This window comes from Hippocampus guttulatus, chromosome 5, assembly GCF_054856545.1.
Source record: "Hippocampus guttulatus isolate MCC_2025c chromosome 5, RoL_Hgut_1.0, whole genome shotgun sequence".
NCBI lineage: Eukaryota > Metazoa > Chordata > Actinopteri > Syngnathiformes > Syngnathidae > Hippocampus > Hippocampus guttulatus.
In genome coordinates, this window is record NC_141265.1 from 7,542,926 (window position 1) to 7,567,737 (window position 24,812).

The following is a 24,812-nucleotide window of genomic DNA, read 5'->3' on the forward strand; positions in this document are numbered from 1 at the left end:
CACAAGCCGAGTCTGTAATTAATCACGCACCCACCCGCCCACGCCACGCAGGATCGACTCACCTCCACCGCGGGCGCGCACCCTCCAACAAAGCGCGCGCCCGATGACCACATGTATTATGCATCGCCCTCTTATCCAGCTAATTTTAAATATTGTAAAGTGAAGAGTGAAAAGTGCCTACACACATATCATATAAAACCAAAAGTAAACAAAAGAATATCAAACGTGTTTTTTAAAAAAGCCTTAAAACCTACTTCATTAGCTGAATAGCTCACAATAATTTTGTGAACAAAAGGATTCCCAAATAATATCAAAATAATGAACACGTGACGAGAAACTAAAAGCATTCCCAAATGAAATTAGAAAACATATTTTGTAAGAGTTTTTTACTGTAGTCATTTGCTAATTGGGCCTTTAGTAAACAAGTTGTCTATTGACCAACTCAAACGATGACATCATCAAACCAAGTCTGCAAAGATTACATGCAGCATGTAGCAAAAGGGTCATTCCATGCAAAATAAATAAGAAGCCAAGAACCAAGAAAATCAGGACTCAAATATGTATTTTTAATTTGAAAGATGATGCATTATATTTTCCTCCCTTTTGAGATGAACAGAAAATTCTGTTTTGATTTTTACATGAAATGACCAAAAATGTTTATCAGGTCATCTATACAACCTAAAAATAAAGAAATGTGCCAGACCTGTACCGAATCTAAAATGTTTTTGCAATATGCTATATACACATTTACCATTTCAGACTCGAAAAACTTTTCCTTGAACTTGTGAAAATGCAGTATGATTTCTCCATTCAAAACTACTATGTCTGAATTTGCCTTCATTCGTGTTATTTGGTTTTTATTATTATTTTAAGTAAAGTGATGTTGTTGGGTTGTATATACATTTGCACATTCCTATATTTTTTAAATCTATTTGACATTAATGCTTTGATTCAACAAATATTTAATCAGAAGTCACTCAAGAATTACTCAGTACTTGAGGGTATTTATTGATTTATTTATTTTTCCTGAGTACATACTCTTAAGTAATTATTTGGAAGACTATTTTTTTTACTTAAATTACAGTATACAATGAGACCTCTTATGTGAGTACAAGTTTTGGCTACTTCACCCCCCTCCGCATGCCATGCCATGAGTTGGCCATTTCAAATTTTGAAAGAAACTCTACAAGCATGAACATCAAACTTTCCATCCTGCCTGGCCTTTCTTTTGAATCACCTTTATTAGTCTATGCACTGGACTTGAAAAGGTGACGTTAATGTGACTTGTTTGACACATTTTGTTACCTAGCCAATGAACACTTTGCCAGAGAAAAGTTACAAGCACAAACAGTATACAACAGGCCCGTGGTCCGCTGCCCCTTTTTTTTCTCTACAAAGGTTTGACCATCATAACGGCAACATTATGTCATAAATTACTTTAAGACCATATTAGGCTGCCATTGTGTGAACATGATTACCTTTCAGCCCTTTGACTGGACAGAATACAGATTGAGAGGTAGCGACAGAGACGTCACTCTGCGTTCACAGAACATCCTCCTGTGCTCGGGACAAAGAGGGCTGGCTGACAGATGAGGCTTGTGTCTGGGGGCAGGGAAGTTGTGTGTTGCCGCCGCTGCTTCTGCTGCTGTGTGTGCGCGTGCTACTTATTCATATGTGGATGCATGCATGTCTGAGTGTGTGCAGCTATACGTGTTTGTGTGTATGTGTGTATTTAGTCGGAGGGAGTGGGCAGGGTCTCATGGGGCAGCTCTGTGTCTGTCCCATCTGCCACCCCACTCTACTGACACCCAGGGGAATGGCATAAGGGGCAGGGGATTCATTTTAGAAAAAGGAATTGGGGTCCAATGGTCTAATGGGCAACAACACAGGTTTTACTGACCGGCTCAAGTCAAAGGACACTGGCTGTGCGTGGACGCCAATCTTTTTGACAAAACAGTCGGCCGCCCCTGTCAAGCTTAGCCTCATACCGACTAATAAGGCATGGCTCAAATGAGAAAGGGGTGCTGCATATTTTAGACACACACATATTGCTTGCACCCGAGGCTAATGTCAGCCTAATGCATGGCCATGCTGTGGCCGGAGGGCTAATTGGGTATATAAACACAAACACCTCCCTTGAGAGGAAAGAGGGGTGTCTGTTTTGTTTTTTGTTTTTTTAATTGTGAAGGTGACGGTACTGTGCCTTCAACTTTGAAACTCATCGATTCACATGCAGTATCAATAATGAAAGATAACATCGTCTTTGCTCTCATTAGAGCAGATGCCGAGTTTCCTCCCAAGCGGTGCATGCAGTGTGATGTGCAACGCCTCTGTAGCAGGTGGCATCTCATCTTGTCTTTATCCAAACTGTGATCAGAAGGCAGTAAATGGCGCTGATGCTGCTGCCACAACGGCAACAGTGAGAACAGTCAAGTGGGGAAGGAGCATATGGCTCCCGCACCGCTGGGCAGGAGGAGCACTCAGTAAGATGAATGCTGTGGCCTCGGGAACAAAGCTGACTTTAACTCAGCAAATTAACACCATACCAAAGCCGGGAAGAGTCAAACAGGCAGTTTTTGCCTTACAAAGATGGCCTTACTGTCAAAGTCACGTGACTGCCAGGTGAAGTCGATCCTTATATCCTAGTGGATGATTCTGTTTATCCATAAATATAATGATATAAAGGCATGGGTGCTACCCTGCCCCCTTACTGCTTTGAGCGCTATGTTAATGAAACAGTTGCTGTTTCCTGGCATTACATTAATTACCCGATCAAAATAGAGTGGGTAATTAACTGCCCTCCTTTACCAGTGCTAATTACATTAACGGAGAAGGGCCATTTCAGGAGAACAAAACGGATAAGGGGACCACAGCGGAGTTGTCGTCTTGCCAGACAAAAACTTAAAAAAGCAAGGAAACCCTTCGACACATGTTCTGTAAGTGCATTTTCAGAGCTGGCGAAAGATGAGGAGGAGGAGGAGGAGGAGGCCACAATGGAGGGAGACTCATGTGGTTCTCACTTGGGGCCCCCAGAGGGTGAGTCCTCAGAGACAAGCAGGCTTATTGGAGAGGAGAAAGGCAGAAAGATGGGGGATGGAGGTGGGTGTTGTTGTTTATCTTGACATGCTCTGCTCAGTCTTTAACACTCGCATCACAATTAAGATGCTGCGGCTAGGTAGACAAAATAAATGCTGCGCAAGCATACAGGTCGAAATACAAACAAAAATGGATCCAGCAAGACACGAGAGGAAATTCTTAATGGCCGCTTTCATTGGGAATTGATAGAAGTGAATTTTAAATTCATGGGATGAGCACGATCAAGATTAAAAACCAAAGATGCTGAATGATTTGCTTCATTGTTTTATTTGGAGCACAAAATATAATTACACCTTGCGATATACAAATCACATTTGCACCATGTTTGTACCGTTTTAAAGAAAAAGATGGGTTCAAAACATATTAAAATTGCTAATATTTTTTAAATAAATAAAGTTAACCAAACTCTAAAAACGAATTTATAAATGTCCTTGACTCTGCGTGTCTTCACATTCGGAAAATGGCGTTCATGGTTTAATATCGGTCACTAAAAGTAATATGTTGTACCTATTATGTACTGATGCCTTTTATTGTGCTTTCATTTACTGTACTGCATAGTAACTAACATGTGCTCTGCAGAAACATGTTGAATGAAGCTGAAAATGTTAATGGTATGCTATCGTGTCAAATTTTCATTGTAGGATGACATAATTACAGTACAGCGTCGCATTGGTTCAACAAAGCATGCATTACACATGAAATAAGGCTAACTAACATTTTTTTCCCTTTATACAAGGACAAAGAACCTTCTTTTATGGCCTGACTCATAATGCACAACAGTAATCCTGGTTATGCAAAGCGCTTGCAAAACTGCAGATATGTAAAGGTTTTTGATGAAATCCACACGTAGTAAAAATTTCAAATTGAATGGCAAAAAAAAGAATCACTTTTATAAAACATGTTTATATTATTCCCAAAACTAGCTATAATAAGTTAAATTGCTTGTACTTAAATAAATCAATATATGAATTCCTTTATCAATAACCCTTGAGACAAACAATTGTCACTTGTAAAATCTTGGAGATCAGAACAAAAAATAAAGGGTCTATTTTTTTTTTTTGTTTCTGGAATGTAAATTGTCTGCAAAAAGTCTACTGCAAAAAACATGTCACTAACTCACAGACAGTGTACACACATGCTGTTTAAAGTGTCCATACACAGACGAATAGCACCCTGCTTTTCAGAGCTGTCCATCATTCAAAAAGGTTCAGTGCTCGTGTATACATCTCTGGCAAAGGTTTTGGGCAGGTGATGGAAGAATGCAGAATATGGCATGTGGTAGCGCGCCGGAACAAAACACAGAGCTTTTGAAGCTTGTGGTAGAATTAGGACCATGTGGTTTTCTTCATGTCACAGTGTGGTATGGTCCAGTCTAGTTTGCAAAGAAACATTGCCTGCCTGTAAATAGGGTTGAAGTAATCTCCTCTACCTCTGGAAAAGATGTCTTGTCTTTGGATAGTTTCAACATTTACCCTTTCATCCGCCTGCGTAAAGGAGGACTAAAAATGGCGGGATGGCCTCGGGTAGCAAAGCTAGTCATGGTTGCTACTGATCAAATTTCCATCCTCCCTGCCCTCTTAGTGCCAAAAGAGGGGCTAAGTGAAGCAGTGGTCTGGGGTAGATTTGCTACATCGGGTGGACAACCAGGCCCGTCATCGCTGGAGAGAAAAAAAAATATGCACGTCTATGATTCTAATTTTGCATTCATGTACTGCACATCCAACCACTTTGCGTATCTGGGTCAGTCAAAGTGTTGTCGTGGTTAGAGGAAGGGGTTAGACTGCATTCGTAAGTTCGGAGAGCGGGGTCAGATAGTGAGTCGGATGGCTACCTCTGAAGCTGTTACCGCCTGAGGCGGGGCAGGCAGGGGAAGGGGAACCCTGGGGCCTGAGCACGGGAGCAAAAGCACTCTTCTGTTTAGCAGCGGATGGGAAAGAGGAGAAAGGCAACAGAGATGATGACGAGCTGGAGCTCCCTGGTATGGTCGGGCTGGAGGGCATGACTGTGGACGAGAGCCTGACGTTAATCTCAGGTCTTGACATCGCAATATCATGTTGGCCAATAGTCTTACTGTAGGGGGATCCTGTGGGGGAAGCGCTGCTGAAGCCGGGTGAGCCAGGAACCCCTAGACTGGTCATAGGAACGGTTCCGTAGCCTCCCGTCATAGCCCCGCTGCCGCCGTAGCTTGACTGTTGAGGTGTGGAAGCTGAGGGGTAACCTCTTGGTGATAAGCTGCTTGAGTTGCGAATATAAGCTGGAAAAAAATGTTTCAAGGCTGGGTCATACGTCCACATGAGTCTCTTTTTTTTTTTTTTTTTTTTGCATAAGACAAAGCTGTGCTCAAATTAAGAGCCGCTACGCTTACCTTGGCTGCTCTGCCCCGGCTCCCCGATGCTGACACCTAATTGGGAAGGGTAGGAACCCAAACCCATGACGCTGCCATGGGCTGGTGAGCTGGGCAGCGCTTGCAGCTGACTGTGAGGACGGGGAACACTGTAGAGGGCCTCGGCGATGTCGGCTGCTCTTTTTAGCAACATGTCCTAAAAGGGGAGAAACACACTGTCATGACTCATCTTTTTCTACTACCAATAAAGCAAGTTATGTGAATCCTCTGAAACACGATTAGTGAATGTCAAATTATTTCAAAACCAAGGAATGTGTGAAAGACATTTTTATGTGGGTTTAACATTTGCATTTTGGCTACGGAGTCTGAAAGTCGAGTCATTTCCCACGGTAATTGGCTCAAAGTTTTTGCTTCTTACCTGATTACTGTGTGGATTCCCATACAGAGCCTCCACAAGATCTGCCGCTCTCTTAAGCAGAATTTCCTGCAAACAGTATTAATATTTCAGATGTTGAAAATTTAGGTTCCAAGCTGCAATGAAAAATGTTTTTTTGTTGAGCAATACGATAACGAGCACACATTTGAAAGCGCGAGTCTCTCACCTTAGCCATTTTTTCTGGGTCACCAGGATGCCGTGGAATTACTTTCTGAAGCCGCTGGAAACCGTAGTCTATTGTCGGCTCATTCAGGGCTGTAACAGACAGGCATTTGGGACTTTAAACCAGTATTTCCCAACCTTAATTGAACCAAAAGCACATCTTTCACGTGAGAAAAAAAAAAAAATCTCACGGCGCACCGCTTGGCAATCAATGACTTAAACATCTCTCACAAGTTCCAACTGTGAACAAGAACACCTGCGCCACCTTTAATTGGCAAAAGCCCCAATCTGTTGCATGAGCACCTGTGTAGATGAAGCGTCCGGGGGCTCCCTTGCAGAATTGTTTCGATTTATATGACAATGTGACCTCCACCACCCCTGGGATGTGACGAGGCGGAGTCTGGACGCGGATAGCGTGCGGCGTGATTAGCTGCGGGAAAATAACTCGTTCATGTTAGGAAATAAAGTACAAAAGAGAAATACAGGCAGAATGAATGCGAATGTGAAATGTCCGCCACAGTAGTGAGATGAGAAATGCTCATTCTTACCTCGCTCCAAACTAACATGCTTCCAAACACCACCTGTAGTCCATCAAAGAAGTTCTCCCCAATGACAATGACCATGGCCCCGCCTGTAGTCCAGCCCTCACTGGGACTGATGGCTTTGATGCAAGGGGTGGCTGAAAAGAAAGGCGAAAAATGAATTCTTCAACGTCGATGGAGTGTACATTTTGTTTGCAAATGTCAATGTATTTACACAGTGTGAACACAATTTACACTATATTGGACCTCATAGATCTAATTGGATGCCAGTGCATCTGGAAAACAGTACATTCAAAAGTTTTTAATTACCGGTAAGTTTCACACGGCTCTCTTGCCTCGTAGGTTACCTAGCATCCATTCAGCTCTGCTTTAAGCTACCAAATATGGAATTGCACCTCATAAAGGGTGACGGTGACTTCTTGTCATTTACAAGAGGCTACTTCATTTTGGACTGTAGGAATCAAAGTATTATGACAGAAAATTAACTGTACGATATGGATAGACTCAGTGTCATAACTAATCTATTTCGTACATAATTAGGAATGACAGCTGAGTAACTTAAGCATGTGTCATGACACCGTTCTGTTTCTGGACACGAAAGCAAACATAGACGTGAATGTAACACGGTATTGGCTTACCATACTCCATGGTATTCTCCGCAGACTCTCCTGGCTCCAGTCTGCGAGCCCTCCGACCGTGTTTGGAGTTGTTGTGAACGAACATGTTGTCAGACACTGCTAGGACGTGGCCGTCCACGCTCACAGTGCTGGACAGGACCACCTGACGCAGAGGAAATGAAGCATGAGCATCCGTGCATGACTTGGACCGCATGCTGAGAGTTAGAATCTCTGGTTTCAAGCAGCAAATGCCTCAAGTGAAACAATTTGTTTCGGCACGGAGGTGATGCTATATGATTTCTCAGTCTGCAATGTGACATCGGTGGGAACTTGATAAAATATCTGCATTGACTCTTTTGGGTCTCCATATGGACTCCCCTAAGTTTGTGATTGATATAGCATGCAGCCAGCTCATCATCGCTGCGTGATCCTTCGATGACACCAAACATATGGAGCAAATCTCCCACTTTTGCTGGCTGTTAAATCAGGGCATGATATAGTGCGTCCCTAATTTCATCTGGACACACCATGTGTGGGTTCTTTCACACATCTGCCATGCAAGAATGACACGGACATAGTAAATGAGAGGACACTTGTGGTGTGTCCAAGTGATAATCAGTTTCGGAATGCGTTGATTCAAAAAAAAGTTGAGTTGATCTATTTGTATCTAATACTTATTTATTAATTCATTTTTGGAAACTGTTTGAAAATAAACACATGGTAATAATTTTGCACGTGGGGAAAAAAAATGCAACGGAAAGAAAAAGAGACAAAAAACACATGCTTAGGTGGTAGAAAGGGCGGGTAGCTCTAAGAAAAATAACTGTAAATTATCGATCAAGCAGCTGACTTGTATCCAGCCTTGAGCACCTTTTAACCCAGAGATGAGAGTCTTTGCGGGCTCATAACTTCTCAGCATGTGTCACATCCCAGGAGTTAAAGCAAACACCGAGGAACGCGCAAGACGGAAAAGGGGACAAGGTTAGCCGGGAGAAACCGAATGCCAGACAGGGGCCGCTGGTGCTGAAAGATGGCAATGGAAGTGAGGCAGGAGTGTCCCCGGTGACCACTTCCTGGGTCACAGAGTGTGACCTTTTCCATCTGGAGCCAATCATTCAATTCTTGACAACTTCCTGAAACACCTCAACCTATTTCCTGCATCCCAGCAGCCTCTCTTAAACATATAAATACTTTCTTTTGTCTTTTTTTTTTTAAACTGCAGGAGTCATCCTTATTGATTTCACCTTAATTCCGCCTCACTAGTCTTTTGCAAATACTTAATTGTGAGTCGTGTTTTGACAAACAAGGATAAGATAAAAACCAGAAACCTAAAGTTGTTCACATCAGTGCGTTGATTTCTGCATCTCATCATAAGCCCTCATCCTACAACGATGCATTTGTTCTTCATCTGCTCATACCTGGAATCTCCTCATGTCCCTGGGGTTTCCTGCTGTCTTCAGACAATTCTGGTTGCATTTCAAGAAAAACTTCAAGAAGAACCTGCAGAGGTAAATATAAGGACACGTGTTTGCAGAACGACAACAAGTAAGAAATAACATGAAAAAGATCATGTGTATGATTACTTTGCTCACAAACAACACTTGAACAGTCAAACAAGACATTCATTATTTTCAGGAACGTTCGTGGTGGGTGCGGATTCACGTGGGTGTTGATGCATATCTATCTGATTATAACTCTGACATCAATCCCAGCAGTTAAGTTTATAGTCTGTTAAGGCAATGCCATTAAAGTCGAAACCAAAGTGATGAGAATGAGAAGTAGAGTCCGGTGAAAAGCTTTGTTGTATTTCAAAGTCAACTACAGCCAGTGATGTGTGCCTGCAGACCCAAGGGAACGCTACATCCCACAACGCCCTACTCGAACCGCCACATGGGAATGAACTGGGATATGAAATACTGAGAAAGCGCAAAGTAGTGATGGAGACCGAGGCAGTGGCATGGACATGAATTTTGTTGGCAGGTACATGTGTTTCATTATGCATGTGAGTTTATTTTGAGTGGGGAAGGCTCCATAGAGGCATCGGGAAGGCTGCTGATAGCCTCTCCACCACCAAAGAAAACCAGAGTAAAAGACGGGATAAATAGGGGAGAGGGAGACTACGCAGAGACTCCAAATCCCAGGTGTACGCAGTTCGGCAACATAGCTCGCTGCCATGGCAACGCGGCTCTGCCGCAATCCCAAAGTCCCCACGCTGAGAGGCGAAGACAGCCATGCGAAAGAGAAGCTAACAACGTGAACACATCCTGTCTCACTCAAACACAGAAAAAAGAGATGCCTTGCAAGGTGAGATGTGGGGGAATTACATGTTTGTGTGTGTGTGTGTGTATGTGGGGGGGGGGGGGGTAAATAAGACATTCGTCTCTCAGTGATATGAGTCACATTATGGGAGCAAAAGCAAACTAAAATAATTTAAAATGGCAATTGGCCTGTCGAAGTCCATTCCTTCCACGGAACAACTTGCCGATGAAAAACAACCATTAATGCTCCAATAAAACTAGCAACAATGGTTTAGAGAGTTTTTCCCCCACCCACACTGCGCTCTGTGCAAATATAAATTATCTTCAGGGAGAGCGGAGTGGAAACTTCACTTTAACCCCTGAGCTTCGAACACACCCATCAAATTCTACTCTCTCCTTCATAGTTTTTTTTACAAATAATTCTTCAATCTCTCTCGCCAACTTCCTCCCTTGTGAGAACAACCAGGTTGGCATCTCTCTGGCTGCATTTGCGTGTCGAATATATATCTTCATTTGCGTTGTTACATCAAAGGACAATCAATACTGTTGTTGGCAGAAAGTGATCATATTTATGATTCAGCGGTTTGTCATCCAATTTGAGAACAACACTGTAAATCTGACTTTTGGGTTGAGCTAAGTGCAAAGTTCACATCTGCGAGTCTGCAACTTGATCTTTTTCTGAAGCATGAGTGATCCTGTCAGTCCAGCTAATATCTGCCTATGGGAAGTTGTCATGGCAGTTGCATGAAGGAGTATTAGGGCCACAGTGAAAAGAAAAAAAAGTTGTAAAGTTCACCCAAGTAGCGACTGCCACTCATGTCGTCAACTCAGCCAATCCGGTTACTGATGGAATGATCGCCTCCAACCTCCGGCTTTGCACACTTTATGAGGGCCCTTGACCTTGTTTGTTGACTTCTTCTCATCATTCTTTGTTTGTATGACACCAGATGCCTCACACACAAACACATATTCACATGCGTGCATGCACACTCTAATTCATTGACACCCCCACCTTTGTCTCCACCCCCAGCCCTTCCCAAAAAAAACCATTGAGTCAACTTTTCACCCCCCTCAGTTCGGACGCACACAGCTGCAAATGCTGAAATTAAAGCGAGACATTGACGCATATATTAGCATATATTAGCTGCCTTCCCCTGCCCACTTAACATGCAAATCTCCAGCCCCGTCGCCTCGCACCTTCTGCCACACATTCATTTGCTGAATTATAATTAGACTAATCTTGCATAATTAATAAGAAGTCGAGGACCCTGTGCTTTTTTTTTATATCCCCTTCTCTATTGTGGTTGCAAAAGTTTAATATTGCTGTTGTTTGTTTTTGTTTTGGTATTGTAATACACCCACACACCTCCCCATCCTCAAAGAGGAGATGAAGAGGAGAAGATACAAAGAAGTGGAAATGATCTTCATGCCATGGAGGGTGTGTGTGTGTGTGGGGGGGGGGGGTATTTCAGAAAAGGGAGATTTAAAAAAAAGGGTGTTTATGTTTATTATGTGTATTAGGCCATGAAATATTCTAGTATAGTAAGCCTATGTTAAACAACAATTTCAGTCACGTTATTGAGGAAACTGTATATGATATAAAGACACAGAAAAGGCTGAAAAATGTGTAAGTAATGCCTCGCGGTGAATATGACAACCAATTCATAAGCTTCATCGAGAAATAAAATCAAGTTCGATCTTCTTCAGCATCGACTCTGCACAGACGGACTTAAACCAGTGGACACAAAGCAAAGACAAAAGTCTTAAAGCGAGGGATCACATTCCACACTGAAACCACAGGGAGCCTGTTTTTTTTTCTTTTCTGTCTTCACTTCTACATCTCTGTTAACCCCTTTTGTCTGCATCTGTTTCACTTCCCAAGACTAAACATGGGCCTCGCAGCATGCGGTCACTATCCAAATGGTGACAACTTGCTCAACTTAAATATCAACAATCACCCAATACATGTAAATTTGCTATTCTTCTTTCCTTTGGGACTTTCTGTTTTTACATTTTTGACCACCGGCGCATCTGTTGCACATAATGGCAACCCGCTAAGCTTTACATATGGGCTTAATAACGAAGGCTACACCTGAGCATCACAAGACCTCCAAGAAAATTTTCATAGGCATTCATCAACACTAATGATTGTTGACACAAGTGGCTTTTCACCTCGGCATTAAAGACATCACTCTCTTTGTTCATTGTAAATGCACGTTTACCAGTTGCAGCGACTGTTGAGGCATGTGATGCAAAAGATTTATAAGAAACCTTACTTTACGCCTTACTGGGGTCTTAGCTCCTTGCTTGCGATCCACACTTAAGTATATACGGCCCAAAGGAAAAAAAATAGAACAGCACTGTGCAACACGCAGACCACCGGCAAATTTGCAATGTTCACAAAAGTGGGAACAAAATAGTGAAGCACTATATTTGTGGTGGTTGCTGGGCCACGTCCTGCTTCATGGAGGAAAACATAAGATGTTATAAATGGACAGCTAGCTGAGGCCTTGCTGGTGGGTTTTCTTGTTGTTGTTTTTTTTCTATGGACCAAAAGAAGTTACAGATAATTATTCCTAAAAGGGTGGGAAAATGTATTGAAAGTTATCAATCTGTTTGTTAGCTAGTGCCCAAAGACAGCTGGCATAGGCTCCATCATGCCCACGACCCTTCTGAGGATAAGTGGTTCAGGTAATGGGTGGATGGATGTGATGAAAAGGACAAAAATAAAAATGAAATAAATTCCTCATACGTTTATTTACCAGTGAATAAAAGTGAATTTTAATTGGATTATTTTCTATTCTCACAAAGTGCTTTAAATAATTAAAATACACTTACACATAAAATATACAGCTAATATGTAGATCCAATTAATAATCTAAACATGTTTTTAACTGCTTTTAAAAAAATGCCCGCGAAGGAAGCCACACTTTGCGCAAATAGTTCCTCCTCATTTTGGGGGCAGAGACCTGCAAGATTATATCGCCTTTAGTTTTTAGTCTTGTGATATTGTAATAACTTGCAGGCTATATTAGAAAAAGATAGAACTAGAAGTAAAGAATTTTAGCACTCATGGTTAGGGTTACGCTTTTGAAGCCTCTGCACTTGCAACCTGCGGCTGGTGCTCATTCAGCAGTTGGACTGGGCTCATTTTTCCAATCACCCTCTTCTTCTTTCGCCCTCTGGAGATTTCTGTTGGGGAAATGTGGGTCTTTTTTTTATTATTATTAGAAAGTAATACATTGCTGAGATGGACAGCAAGCTAACGAACTCTAACCTGCGGTGCATTCAGAAATTCACGCTGATGCCCGTGCACTCTTCTGAAAGCGGATGTGATCAGAGAGATCGAGTGCGCTCCGATCTCATTAATTTCTGAACTTAGCCAGCACTGGTGCACTGTGTCCCCAGTCGAAGCACCGAGTGCATAGTGCCGTTTTTTTTTTTATGCACTAAATAGCCAAACTACACATTTCAGCAACACTCGACGTTTCCAAGCTGTTGCAGTGAACCAATGCACGCTCGAAGATGATTTCCAAACAAGTCCCTAATGCGCAAGTAACTGAACGACTCACCCTGCCCCTCCCTTACCCTTGCAAACAGACATGGGGTACAGCTGCAACACAAACACGGAAACAGGTACAGTTTTGTATTGGAACAGAGTGGATACTTACCTGTGAACTTCAAAAATGTGTATGGATATACTGTATAAATAAATACATTGTTGAGGGGGGGGGGGGGGGGGAGGGGGGGGGCGGGGGTGAACGGGAGCTAGACATATTTCTGATGGGGCAATAACTCCCCGTCTCTCAGAGGGAACAGTGCCCATGGCAAAACACGCACTCGTTAGCACCGGCCACTCTGATGATATGTTTTTAAATATTCGAAACTATCTCGATGTGTGACCGGTTTCACAAATTTAGCGTTCACTCTGTGATTTTGTAACATTTGACAACTCTGCGTTTTGCCACATAAATGCGAACCGGTTCACAGTTTTGCGTGTCAGTGGGTTCATTTGAGGGTCAAAATACACATTTTATATTGCAAACAACGATGCAAAGTCTTGTATTTCGAGCCTTGAAACCTCCATCCCTTTAGACAGTAAAGAAAGAGAAAGAAATGAAATCACAGAAAAGCGGTAAAGACGGAGGAAGAGAGATGGAGATTTATTGATGTCCTGTATTCAAGGCTATCACTCATTCACTATCCACCACCCCTACACACACACACACACACACGCATGCACACACAAAACCGACACACCACCCAGAAAAAAAAAAAACAGTGTCCTGACATGGTGGGGGGAAAATTAGGAAACCAGATGTGGAGCATTAAAACATACTGACATGCTGAGGGCCTTCCTCTGCCACACTCACACACCGGGAGCACTAAGTCATACACCAGGCCCACAAATGCATGTATGCATCATGCCTGTGTCACACATGAGTAAAGGCCGCGTAGACCGCATACACGTGTGTGTTTGCTTGGAAAAATATACAAGACTAAACGTGGCTTGCAAGCAATAAATGTACCCACAATTTATGACATCATGTCAATTACTCAGAAGCAAAACCAAATGACCAAATTGCATCCAATGGCTTTGGGTGAGAATTATGACAAAGCCATTTTGACCGAGGATACGTTTCACACAGAGACACAAGTCTACAGATGGCTCGTCATGCATCGGTGTATGAATATGCATCCAATTAGTACATGTGCCCAGGCCGAAGACCGGCCAAGGGGGAGGATTGGAGATGTTTTGTTTTCCTCTGTGGGGAGAGCTATGTTTGGGGGTGTTGGAGGGGGATCGGTAATAAATACCCCTGGACCTGGGTCCCCTGGCAGACTGGAAGCTAGACTGGTCACCAGGGTTAACACCCGGGGCACATGACCTTTGACACTGCTAATGGGGCACAGAAAACCCTCAATGAACTGATACACCCTCTGTCGCATACCACCACAGGACCTTTCACACCAGCCTTCCAGTCAACCCCCCCCCCCCAACACACACACACACACACACACACACACACTAACCTCCCCTCTCAAAACATACAGCCGTATCACTGGCATCAGCTTCTCACAGCCAAACCGACTCCTTGTTGGTTATTTTTTCTTTTTGCTCATTTCAGATGAGTTCTGCACAAAATCAAATGTGTGTTTTATTGACTTGGTTGAGACTGTTAATGTCTGAAACTGCCAACATTTCAACAGCATCCTGGGTATTTTTCACTGGAAAGCCATATGACATTGGGCTATTATGAAGGGTTGCCCTGAACAAATTAACAAGGCTCTTGTACATATGTACACTCTAATTCGCACCTGTTGGAAATTTTGAGTTGCCAGTGAACCAAATTTGCCTGTTTTGACCCAGGCAGGCACACGAAGGACATGCAAAAACCAAAACAGAAAGAGATCTGAACTCAGGAATGTGGAAACCACTGAACACCCGTGCATGGCAGTGGAATCATTAGGAAGAATTTAGGAGAAAGAAAAAGAAACAGTGTGAAATAATAAATGCAATTTTTAGGGGGGGGGTTAAATTACAAGGTATTTGTATGCATGTGGTGTCCGGTTTGACTTCATTTTTAGTTTCCAAATAACTATACAGCATGACATGCAGGTTTGTCTTGTCTTGTGTTTTTTGGTACTTAACTGAACCTTCCAGTGATTTTGACTTGTTTAAAAGTGATTTGTGTTGAACGGACTGAATGATGTCGTGCTGCATGATGCCTTGGGTCGGCTCTCCCTCCGCCCAAATCACAATGCCCGAGAAAACATTTGTGTTGCGAATCTGGTGGTTTTGTTTTAAAAATCAAAGGTCGGCTAGCTAAACGACGTTGGCATTCCCAAAAGCCCGGTTTGACTGTGTCCCTTCAAATTCACTACTCGAATTGTTCCACCCACCTCTAAACTTGAGAACTGTGACAAAAGCGAACATCTAGCACGTTAGTCCTGATTTATAGAGTTTAGAGGGGTTGTAAAACTTTCATGTGGAGCAGAGGCTGCGAGAGGGGACAAAACAAGAGGTACTCAGGTGTTTCATCAAGTTACTTCATGTTCTTACTTGCTGCAAATATGCTTTTAATTTGACTTGAATTCAATTTAAAGTCTCTCTAGCTTAACCAAAAGAGTGCCACCACATGGGACAGCGGTCAGTCTGCCAAAAAGATGGATATGAAAAGATATTCAGAGTCTGGAGAACATGCATTCACAACCAGGACAGGGAATAGAAGTCCCATCAGTGGCCTGACCTCTCCCAGAATGTTTGCTTCCTCCTGAGGGACAAGCATTCAAAATATACTCTCATAACTGTCAAATGGTGACATGGAGCCTCCTTTGCAGCTGAACAGATTTGAACATGCCAGAAGGTCATGCGCAATACGCTAACACTAATCGGGTTTTTTCAGTTTCAATCAGACACAAATCAGTTTCACCGCCACCATGTGTAAATCAAAGATTGACCCAAACGTTTCTCCAAGAGGAAGCGTGGATCAGGGGATGGATGCCGCCAAGTGAGAGAAGAGAGGAAAGAGAAGAGTCGAAGCGACAGAAGAAGAGATGTCTTCTTAATTAGCCAGTAATGATAAGATCTGACAAACAACATCTGTTTCCTGAAAGCCAGAGAAGGGGGAGGGCGGGGGTAGGGGGGGGGGGTCTAGGATGGGAAACCTGTGAAGTCTCCACAACAGGGACCTGCTTGTAAGAAAGTAAAGGGGGAGACGTGTGAGGGAGGGAATGCCGTGTAGCGTGACACAATAGAAGGGTGGAGGATGAGGAGGAAGACAGACAGACAGGGGAGAGAAATCTGACAGGGTTGAAAGCGTCTAAAAAGCCAGGATGAGTTTGACAGACAGAGGAGAGGAAAACAGATCAAAATGAGAGGAAAGTCGGGGAGGTAGACACACACACACACACACTGCGAGGATAATGGTCCTGCAGGGAGGTGAAGGAACGTGTGAAGAGACGCGAATGGAATCGCTCAGCGGTCCAGGGTGCTGTAATTTACTGTCTGTGGCTAATACGCAGCAAATGTGTGGAGTCCGGGACGATGAGAGGTAAAGAGGAGCCGAGAGCTGGTCGGACTTGCTTGGTGTTGTTGGGGGGAGCAAAGCCGACTTTTGGGGCTCACAGCATGCCTGCTGGGAGCCTGTCAGCAGTCACATGCCCCCCCCCGCCACTGACAGATTCATCAGGGCTGCTACCAACTCATGCACACACCCAGAAGTTTATTGTGACATTGAAATAGTTAATACTTAACTCTTATTTTGTTTCTCCTCCTTGAAGAGCAACTCCACAACATCTGCTGTGTGAATGATGAAACGCAAGGCAGACGATGAGAGCATACGAATAATCATTTTAGGCTTATTTACTTCTTCCATCTATAAAATGACAGCATGATATAGTCTGCAACAAAAGAGAAAAAAGTCACTCTGCCAAAGTCGTATTAGAATTTGTTGCTTGGAATACACACTGTAGTACACACAGCAAAATGAAAACTGAATATATACATATATTTATATATATGTATACAGTATATATGGATAGATATATAAAGGTATATATATATATATATATATGTATAAAATACAAAATACATACAATTTTGATGTTATAATAAAAAAAGTAACTACTTTTTAAATGTTTAACTAAGGATAAAATTGTGTAGCAAAATTCTGCAAGAAAAAAAACATTTTTCAATTGTTGTTATTTCAGGGGGAGGGCATAGATAAAGAACAGCGATACCTTCTGGCATTAACCGACAAGTATCCTGAGGAGGAAACAGTTTTAGGTTTATGAAAGTGTAAATATTAGCATTCCTGAATGTTTTTCTTTAAAAATGCCAAATCCAACTCCGGTGAGACTATCGGCTGTCCAGATTGCAGCTAAACAGACAAACAAACAAACTTGGGAGGCTTGCTGGGCTTGCGCAGCACCAGGGGGCATTGTTAAGTCATTAGTGAAATTTAAGACCTTTACACAGGAGGGTGACCAGGCTCCATCATGCTCATGCGCGCGCGCACACACACACACACACACGCACACACAAACACACACAAACACACACACACACACGCACTCCAACAACACTTGTGTCCAAGTAAAGAAAACAGCCGTTGTTCCTGAATACCATTACTAACTGGCCTATGACTTTGCAAAACACACACACACAAGCACGCACACAAGAGCCTGATTATGCTATACGTATGACAAAATAAATGATGATGCTGAGAACTTTCCCTTCAAAGCCAAGCCCGCAGAATGGAAAGTCACATCTACACCCGCATCACAACACCGCTCACTTGCTTGCAATCTGAATTGCCCTCCAAATCATGCTAATCTGCCCTCTTCTGATCCTCTCAGCCCCGCCAGTTAATCTCCGCACTGCTCAAGCAAAAGTGAACCCTATTAGGAGTCAGACAAATGGGAGTCCTTGCCCCTGCTACTTTGGAAGCTCCACAAGATTCACGCACTTCTTGCTTCATCAAGAGTCTTGTAACTATTTTCAACAACGGCAGTTGGCAACACAATGTAAAAAGATAAGAAAAAAAACGTACGACATGAAGGAACATGAACCAGGGAGAAAAAATGATGGCAATAACAGATTCGGAGAATAAGATATTCCTCATTCGTGACAATAAAATGTCTGAACTTTAATTTTGCTTCTACCTAAGAGTTGAGGCAGTATTTCTACTTTTACCTGAGTCTTTCTTCTTAAATAAGTGTCTGTACAGGTACTTAAGTACACAATGCAAGTAGTTTTGCCATCTCTGCGCAGCATCAATTTCAATTGGACTGAAGAATAAAAACACTTGTTTTGAATGGGTGATAACCTGATGTGGACCTCAAAGTGGAATTTTTCAAAACCAACATCGTAATTTTTCTTTTCATTGCAAATGGTAAAATAGCCTTTAAAAACAACCAAGCCGGTCACACGTGTGTATCGTGTCCAGTCTGGGCATATGCAGGCATGTCACAACAACAACAACAACAATCACAGAGTTCTTTGTTTTCATGGATTCATCATAACAGCTCCATTTACTTCCTGAACTGCTTTTGCAACAACTGCTGGCACATCGTTCGGTCAAATTTGAACACACAAATGAACACAAACTCAACTTCAACGCTTCCCACATCGCAGTATTTCTCTCATCAAAACCTTCCCCTGTGCTCTCGCTTGAGCCTGACATGAGGTCGGTAAACTTTTAGCAGTCTGACTGACCGAGGCTCTCAGGCAGTACCTGTCAAGAAAAGCGGTATTTTGTGGACTATGCATGGTCTCTCCCTGTCTGTCTTTGTCTCCTTCTTCTCTTTGCATCGCCCCCCCCAGGGAGGAAGCATCCCATGGTCCTGTGCCAGCTGCTCAGTGGTCCAGCCTGTGTGAGTGAGGTGGTGTGCACTGGAGCCTCAGGGCCCTGTCGCCGGGCTGCATCCCCCCACCCCCCAACCACCACCCCACACACCAAGCCTTGTCTGATGGACTTACTGACAGGGGGTGTGAAGAGTGTGTTCAAGGTTTGACCACCAGGGAGAGACCGTGACAGCGGACCGGAGGGACTTGTGGACCTAACTTTATATGTGCATAGAAATATGTGCATGTTTGTCTTCTACTACCAACACTGTAGGTCAAGCAAGAGAATAAATACTCCTGTCTAGACACAATTAGAAAAATATGACTGCAAACCTTTACTGAGGCAGACCGAACAACAAGTTCCATCCAAATGTAATGGGCTTTTTTTTTTTCTCGACTCGCGCCAGATACTGCGCACCATGTTTGGTGAGAATCAGCGCAGCCGTTTTTTTTTTTTTGTGTAATCCCACCAGCAGACAAACACGCACACGAATAATGGTGAAAACAAGACCTCCATAGTGGAGGTAAAAATACTTTTTCCATTGACTATTTTTAAACTCTCCAGTGAGTAATACTATGAATAGCTGAAATGCCAAGCAGACATAAATTCAACAGAATAAGCATCTCTTGATTGATTATGAAGCCATTATATTTGTGTTCTGAAAAAACTGTGCCTGAAATTTGGAAACATAAATTATATTTGTCTGTTCAAAGCGGTTGTGATATCAATTGGTTGTGAGTATGAAATATCAGCAAAAACTTCTTCCGTAAAAAAAAAAAAAAAAGAACAGAGTCAGAAAAGGAAAATAGAAATGTATGTCGATGGTTATGAACCGTACGCACGCTGTAGTCTTGCAGTCAATTTATCCGAGAGACTAAAATTACCGTTTTCGTGTTTTATTACCATTTTGGATTAACGGCACAGAACAAATTCCATTAATCTGTTAAATGTGTGTCAATGATAAAGTCCGAATTTAAAATAATAATAATAATAATAATAATAGTGATATTAAAAATTGCTCAGCTTCTTCTTTTTACATATCTATCTATCTGCATACGCTTTGTTGTTTGAAGCGACAATAGCGAAGCGATTCGGAGTCTCCTTTCAGCAGTTGATCAGAGATGTCACGTCTGTTCCACTCACACGGCACATCTGATACAATGACATTGTTGTCTCACACGTTCAGCTTTGGAGTGCTTGTACTATGATGACCTAACAGGGCTTTGTGGTACATCAAGTATACATCTGGGAAATGGGAGGAATGTGACCTCCGACACAGTCCAAAAGTGATGCTGCATTTATTCTTTGGATGAAAGTTTAATGTTCTTTCCCAAAGAGTGATTGGATTTTCCTATGAAACGGAAGTATGCGTTCAGGAAGCTGTGTCCCCCCCCCCCCCCCCCCCCCACTGTTCCAAGCCCAGGGGTACGCCATCGTGGCTGCTGGGAAAACAGCCGTGTTCAGAAGCAACACTTTACATCATGCGTAGTTTGTTTCTTAAATGGGTTTAAGTTGGCCGTGCTCAAGCAGGTGGAGCCACAACCATTGAAACAGATGGTCTCCGAGACAGCGCAAGACATTTACATATAACAATAGGTGATATCTGAATAGTTTTTTTGTCAAACTACCCAGACAGTGTTAATCCATTCAAAGAAATGTTGGCTACAGATTTACTGCATTATACCAAAGAGACCTACGTTTATATTGTGACCATATACCCATGATTTGGCAAACACTATCGGCATTCATCAACATCCCACTTGGGTAGTTTGTCAAAGAGATTCACTTTGTGGAGAAAAAAAAAAAAAAGAAGAGCTGGACTAGTAGAAAACACACCCACACACGGCGGTGCATGTACATAACTAGAACTAGAAGACAACAAATGGATCAATACAACCCACAAACCCAGATTAAGACTAATGGATTCCACTCGCAGTCCAGAATCTGAAGTCAAGCCGTGACACACATAATGAATGCTTTACAAGGAAAGCAAAAATCTTAAAAAGCACAACTAGCTTCTCTAAAGATCACCAAAAAAAATCCCACCATATGTCCCCTGTTGTGTACCGTTTTCTCACTTTTTAAAATGTCGACTTTAAGAATTGCTGACCTTCCACCAGCTTTGGTGAGCTCATTTTGAGTCCGGGGGAGGGCACAACAATATTGACAGCATTGGAAAATTCCTATTGATTATTCTTCTTTTCTCCGAGTGCCGGCTTGTTAAAAAAGAGCGGTCTTAGGAACACGATCAATTAGTGAGATAGTGCTTGCCATTGATCACCCGCCTACCCCCACACCACAAGGCCGCTGCCTCGCGATGGATCCCTGCGCACACTCCTTATGACCAACTATTGATTTCCGCTTCTTAGCCCAATATAAAAGCACCCACACCCACCCAGTGAATGCTGACCTCTCCAATCCAAAGCACACGGTCCGTTCTTACTAATACTAATACTGACATCTGCTTGTCTCCATTCGAAAGCCACCACAGCACTCATAAATACAGAGGTCATCTTGGGCTCACAACCATTATAACTTTGAGCTCAGAGGTCATCACGTCAATAATGCTGCCGTATTTAAAAAAATAAATACATAAAATAACCCCGGTGGGTTGAATCCACGGAGCCTTTCACAGGATGAGCAAAAAAATGGCACTTGGATATTTTACTTTTTAATTGGTATGAGCTTTTAACTGGGTGGGGTGCCTTTCATTTAAAAACTGGCAAAAGTATGAAGGAATACAATTTTCGCCAGCAGTCTTTCTAGCAGACTTCTGAAGGTTTCAAGCCAAAAGAAACGGGTGTTCCTCCATCTTGACAAAAGCGGTGGTTTCAGCTACCGTGTCACTATGCTTCATCTTCTGTAACTGCTACAGGAAGTGTTGGTTTCGTGCCAAACATGCCTTTTGGAATTGTAGGCAAAAGTTCCAGCTTTCGTTTTATTGCACCATAACATAATCGCCCTGCAAGTGCTTTTAGAAGGCCTGAGAATTTTGGCACAAAGTAGTTGGGCCTAGATATTTCCCTTTGGAAGAAAAGTCTGAGGGAGATTTGTCTTTAGCTGAAAAACTGTGACTTTAGTCAAAGTGGAAGGGATGATGAAACCTTCCAAATAGCAGTCACTTTTGACTCTGAAAAAAGATGAACTTCATTCTAAGCATCCATCCAAATCAACAAAAGAATAACGTCACCGGAAAAAGACTTTTTGGTTCGTCAAAAGCCAATCAAAGTCCAGACCTGAATCCAATTGAAAATGTGTGGCTGGGGGGGATATGAATGTGGCTGTTGAAAAATTAGAAAGATTTGTAGCACTTCTACAAAGTGGTGTCAAATATTAACAAGTATACCGTGTTAACATGCCATGAAAAAAATACTGCTGTTTAAATTTAATTAACGGTGCCAAAATGTGTTTGTTTGTTTTTTTGCACACCTGTCTAGCCTTTCGTACATTTTCTATTTGTTATATTCCTTGTCTGACAGATCTTTTAAAGCCTGTACTATTTTCACTTGATGATTAATGTCTTCTTTTTTTACGTTTTGAAACAATTTATGATAGTCTCATATTAGGTGCACACAGGGACGTGCTGGGACCAAAATTCTGCCCGGGTTGGTATAGGGGATGCTGGCCTGTGGCCGTCACGCGCGGAAAAATTGTCATCGATGGGCCGTGATGCACCGAAATGCAGTCGGCAGTGAGGTGCAGCCGTCACGCGCTGAAACTTAATTGCTGACGGGGGAGGTGGACGGCTGCCGGCGGCCACGATGGCCAGGACCGGCCCAGGAATACATCGGCCGTTTGGGGAAATTCACAGAGTTTTCCGAAATTCCCGATGGCCACCCCGCCCCTGGATGCACGTCAGAGCAATCAGGCTTTTTAACAAACATCTGTTCTGTTTCTATATCCACTCTACATGTGTAGTTTCAGGAACTCAAACCCAGCAGTCAATTAAGAACGAAAAGCAGTCAATGAGGAACGAAAAGATGTGAAGAATAATTCGTTTTTCGAACACGCAGTGAGAAGAGTTAGCAAAGATTTATGGTGATGTGCCCCAAGGAGTCAATCTATCTTTCTATCGATCAGCCGTCGGACCAATCAGTGGGCAACAGTGTCTATCGGTCAAAGATAAGTGCCACTCGCCAAACAGAGACGTCACACCGGGCCTAGAAGCGTATCGAAGAGTTGGCTCGAGTTAAGATTACACAATTGTAAAATTATTCGACACAGCAGGCAAGCGCCCGATTAAATCATCTTCTTCCTCGGACAAGTCGAGAGTCATCGCTTTGTGCCTTCTTCTTCCCCGCACCCCCTATCCGTCCTTTCACCCCTCCTCATGGATCAGATGTGATCTCGTTCTCTTTTCACTCAACTCGGGATTAGGGGGAGAAGGGGGCGGGAGGTGTGGTGGCGGCCGCAGCAGGAGAAGGGGGAGAGGGAAAACTGAAACAATATGGAAAGGAGATTAGAAAAGTGGGGGTTTGGGGCCATTTGGGGAATTGCAAACTACCTTGTGCTCGGTTAGTTGTCCTCATGACACTGCCTAATTATGGCAAAATTAGACAGGCCAACGGAAAAGGGAGGGGTGTTTACTGAGATGCTTACTCAATTGAAAAAAAGAGAAAAGGAATTAGGTGCTAGAGGGTGAAGTGCTATGTAAACGCATGTTGGGGTGAAGACGTGCAGGAGATAAGAAGAATGGATGGCAGAAGATGAAAAGAAGGGAAACGGAGGAAGAAATGGGTGGAAAGCATCATGGGCAATGGACGTGAGCGGGCCCCTGCGCGCTGCATGTTAATTGGAGAACAGGTGTTGGGGCTGGAAGCAGGAGGCTGATTACTGGAACCACAGAAACAGACTATCCTCCCCCCCTTCCCCCACACACACACACACATGAATTATTTAAGATCCAGAGGTGACTGGGGAAAAAGGTCAGAGTAGGGGTCACTGAGACACATATACAATTGCACATACATTCATATACATAAATAAACGTGTAAGTTTCCAAAAGCACTCACATGAGAACAGACCTATATACCTGTGCATGCAAATGCTCCCTAATTTTTTTTTTCTTTCTACCAAGCATGCGGTGTGCCGACATATAGCGGAATGAGAAAATGCACAGAAGGGGGATATCAAATGGAACACACCAAATTCGCTGGGCTTATCAGAAATTAACTATAGCGCCTAATGGGCTGCTCCCAGAGGAGAGGATTTTGCAGGGTAGTCAAGAGGGAGAGACCCCCACCAGGATGGGATGTTCCCCGTGCGATTAGAAAGGAGCAGAGGTCAACGATTCATCTTAAATCAGTCATAAAATCCCGCAACCCTCGCAATGGAAATACTGTATACATGATTCGCTGTCTCCGCAGCAGGCTGTGGAGTCACTTAAATTGAGGTTAAAGGCATGTAAGGAGGAAGTGTATATGGGATGGGACATCGAGAGAGAATAATGTGCAAATGAGAAAAGCAGCTGCTCCGAGGCATTCTGGGAACACTGAAAAGACAACAGCCTAGTTTTTCCATGATATGAAAAATATCCTGAGCAGAACTCCTGGGAGACACACTGTCAACAGGCAGCCAGCTTGAACTGAGAAGGGGAAGAAAAGGGTCCTTGACATAAATGAAGTGAGTGTTTTCTCCACAATTGTTATGAAAGTGGGACTGAAGGGAAGACCGGAGGAGAGGAGGTGTGGCAGGAGGGACGGCCAATGAAGGTTGCACCGATGACATCACGGTCAAAGTATTTTTGCTTATGACCATTCATCACTCTTCTGACAGAGCCCGTGAAAACCCCAAATCGCTCGAATGCGAGGGCCTTCACACACTCTGATTACTGCAGCGTTTAAAGTGTGATAAGTGGCGGTCAGGGTGAACACCGACTACACGTGTGAATCGGCGCGCAGATATGAAACATACACATGCTTCTCCTATGAAGATTAATGTGTGTTTGGTGGGGTGGGGGGGGGGGGGGGGTCTCAGGTGCAACTGGTCTTGTTTGAGACCTGAACAG

The 24,812-nt window shown here is 43.1% G+C and overlaps 1 protein-coding gene across 4 annotated transcripts in view; it reads right to left on the reverse strand.

Moving 5' to 3' along the window:
- Positions 1–3,344: 3,344 nt before the first annotated feature.
- ebf2 (EBF transcription factor 2) overlaps positions 3,345–24,812 on the reverse strand; it is a 34,310-nt gene continuing 12,842 nt past the window's right edge. For 2 of the 4 annotated variants that reach the window (XM_086112127.1, XM_086112126.1), the window contains exons 7-16: positions 8,616–8,697; positions 7,219–7,360; positions 6,587–6,717; positions 6,342–6,468; positions 6,043–6,131; positions 5,859–5,924; positions 5,462–5,636; positions 5,168–5,350; positions 4,928–5,098; positions 3,345–4,754 (exon numbers count right to left, since the gene is read on the reverse strand). In XM_086112127.1, the coding sequence (XP_085968253.1) occupies positions 4,723–4,754; positions 4,928–5,098; positions 5,168–5,350; positions 5,462–5,636; positions 5,859–5,924; positions 6,043–6,131; positions 6,342–6,468; positions 6,587–6,717; positions 7,219–7,360; positions 8,616–8,697 (1,198 nt within the window). In that variant the 3' untranslated portion in view covers positions 3,345–4,722. Of the gene's footprint in view, positions 5,099–5,167; positions 5,351–5,461; positions 5,637–5,858; positions 5,925–6,042; positions 6,132–6,341; positions 6,469–6,586; positions 6,718–7,218; positions 7,361–8,615; positions 8,698–24,812 lie in introns of all 4 variants that reach the window. The other 2 variants (XM_086112125.1, XM_086112124.1) reach the window with 1 other exon arrangement.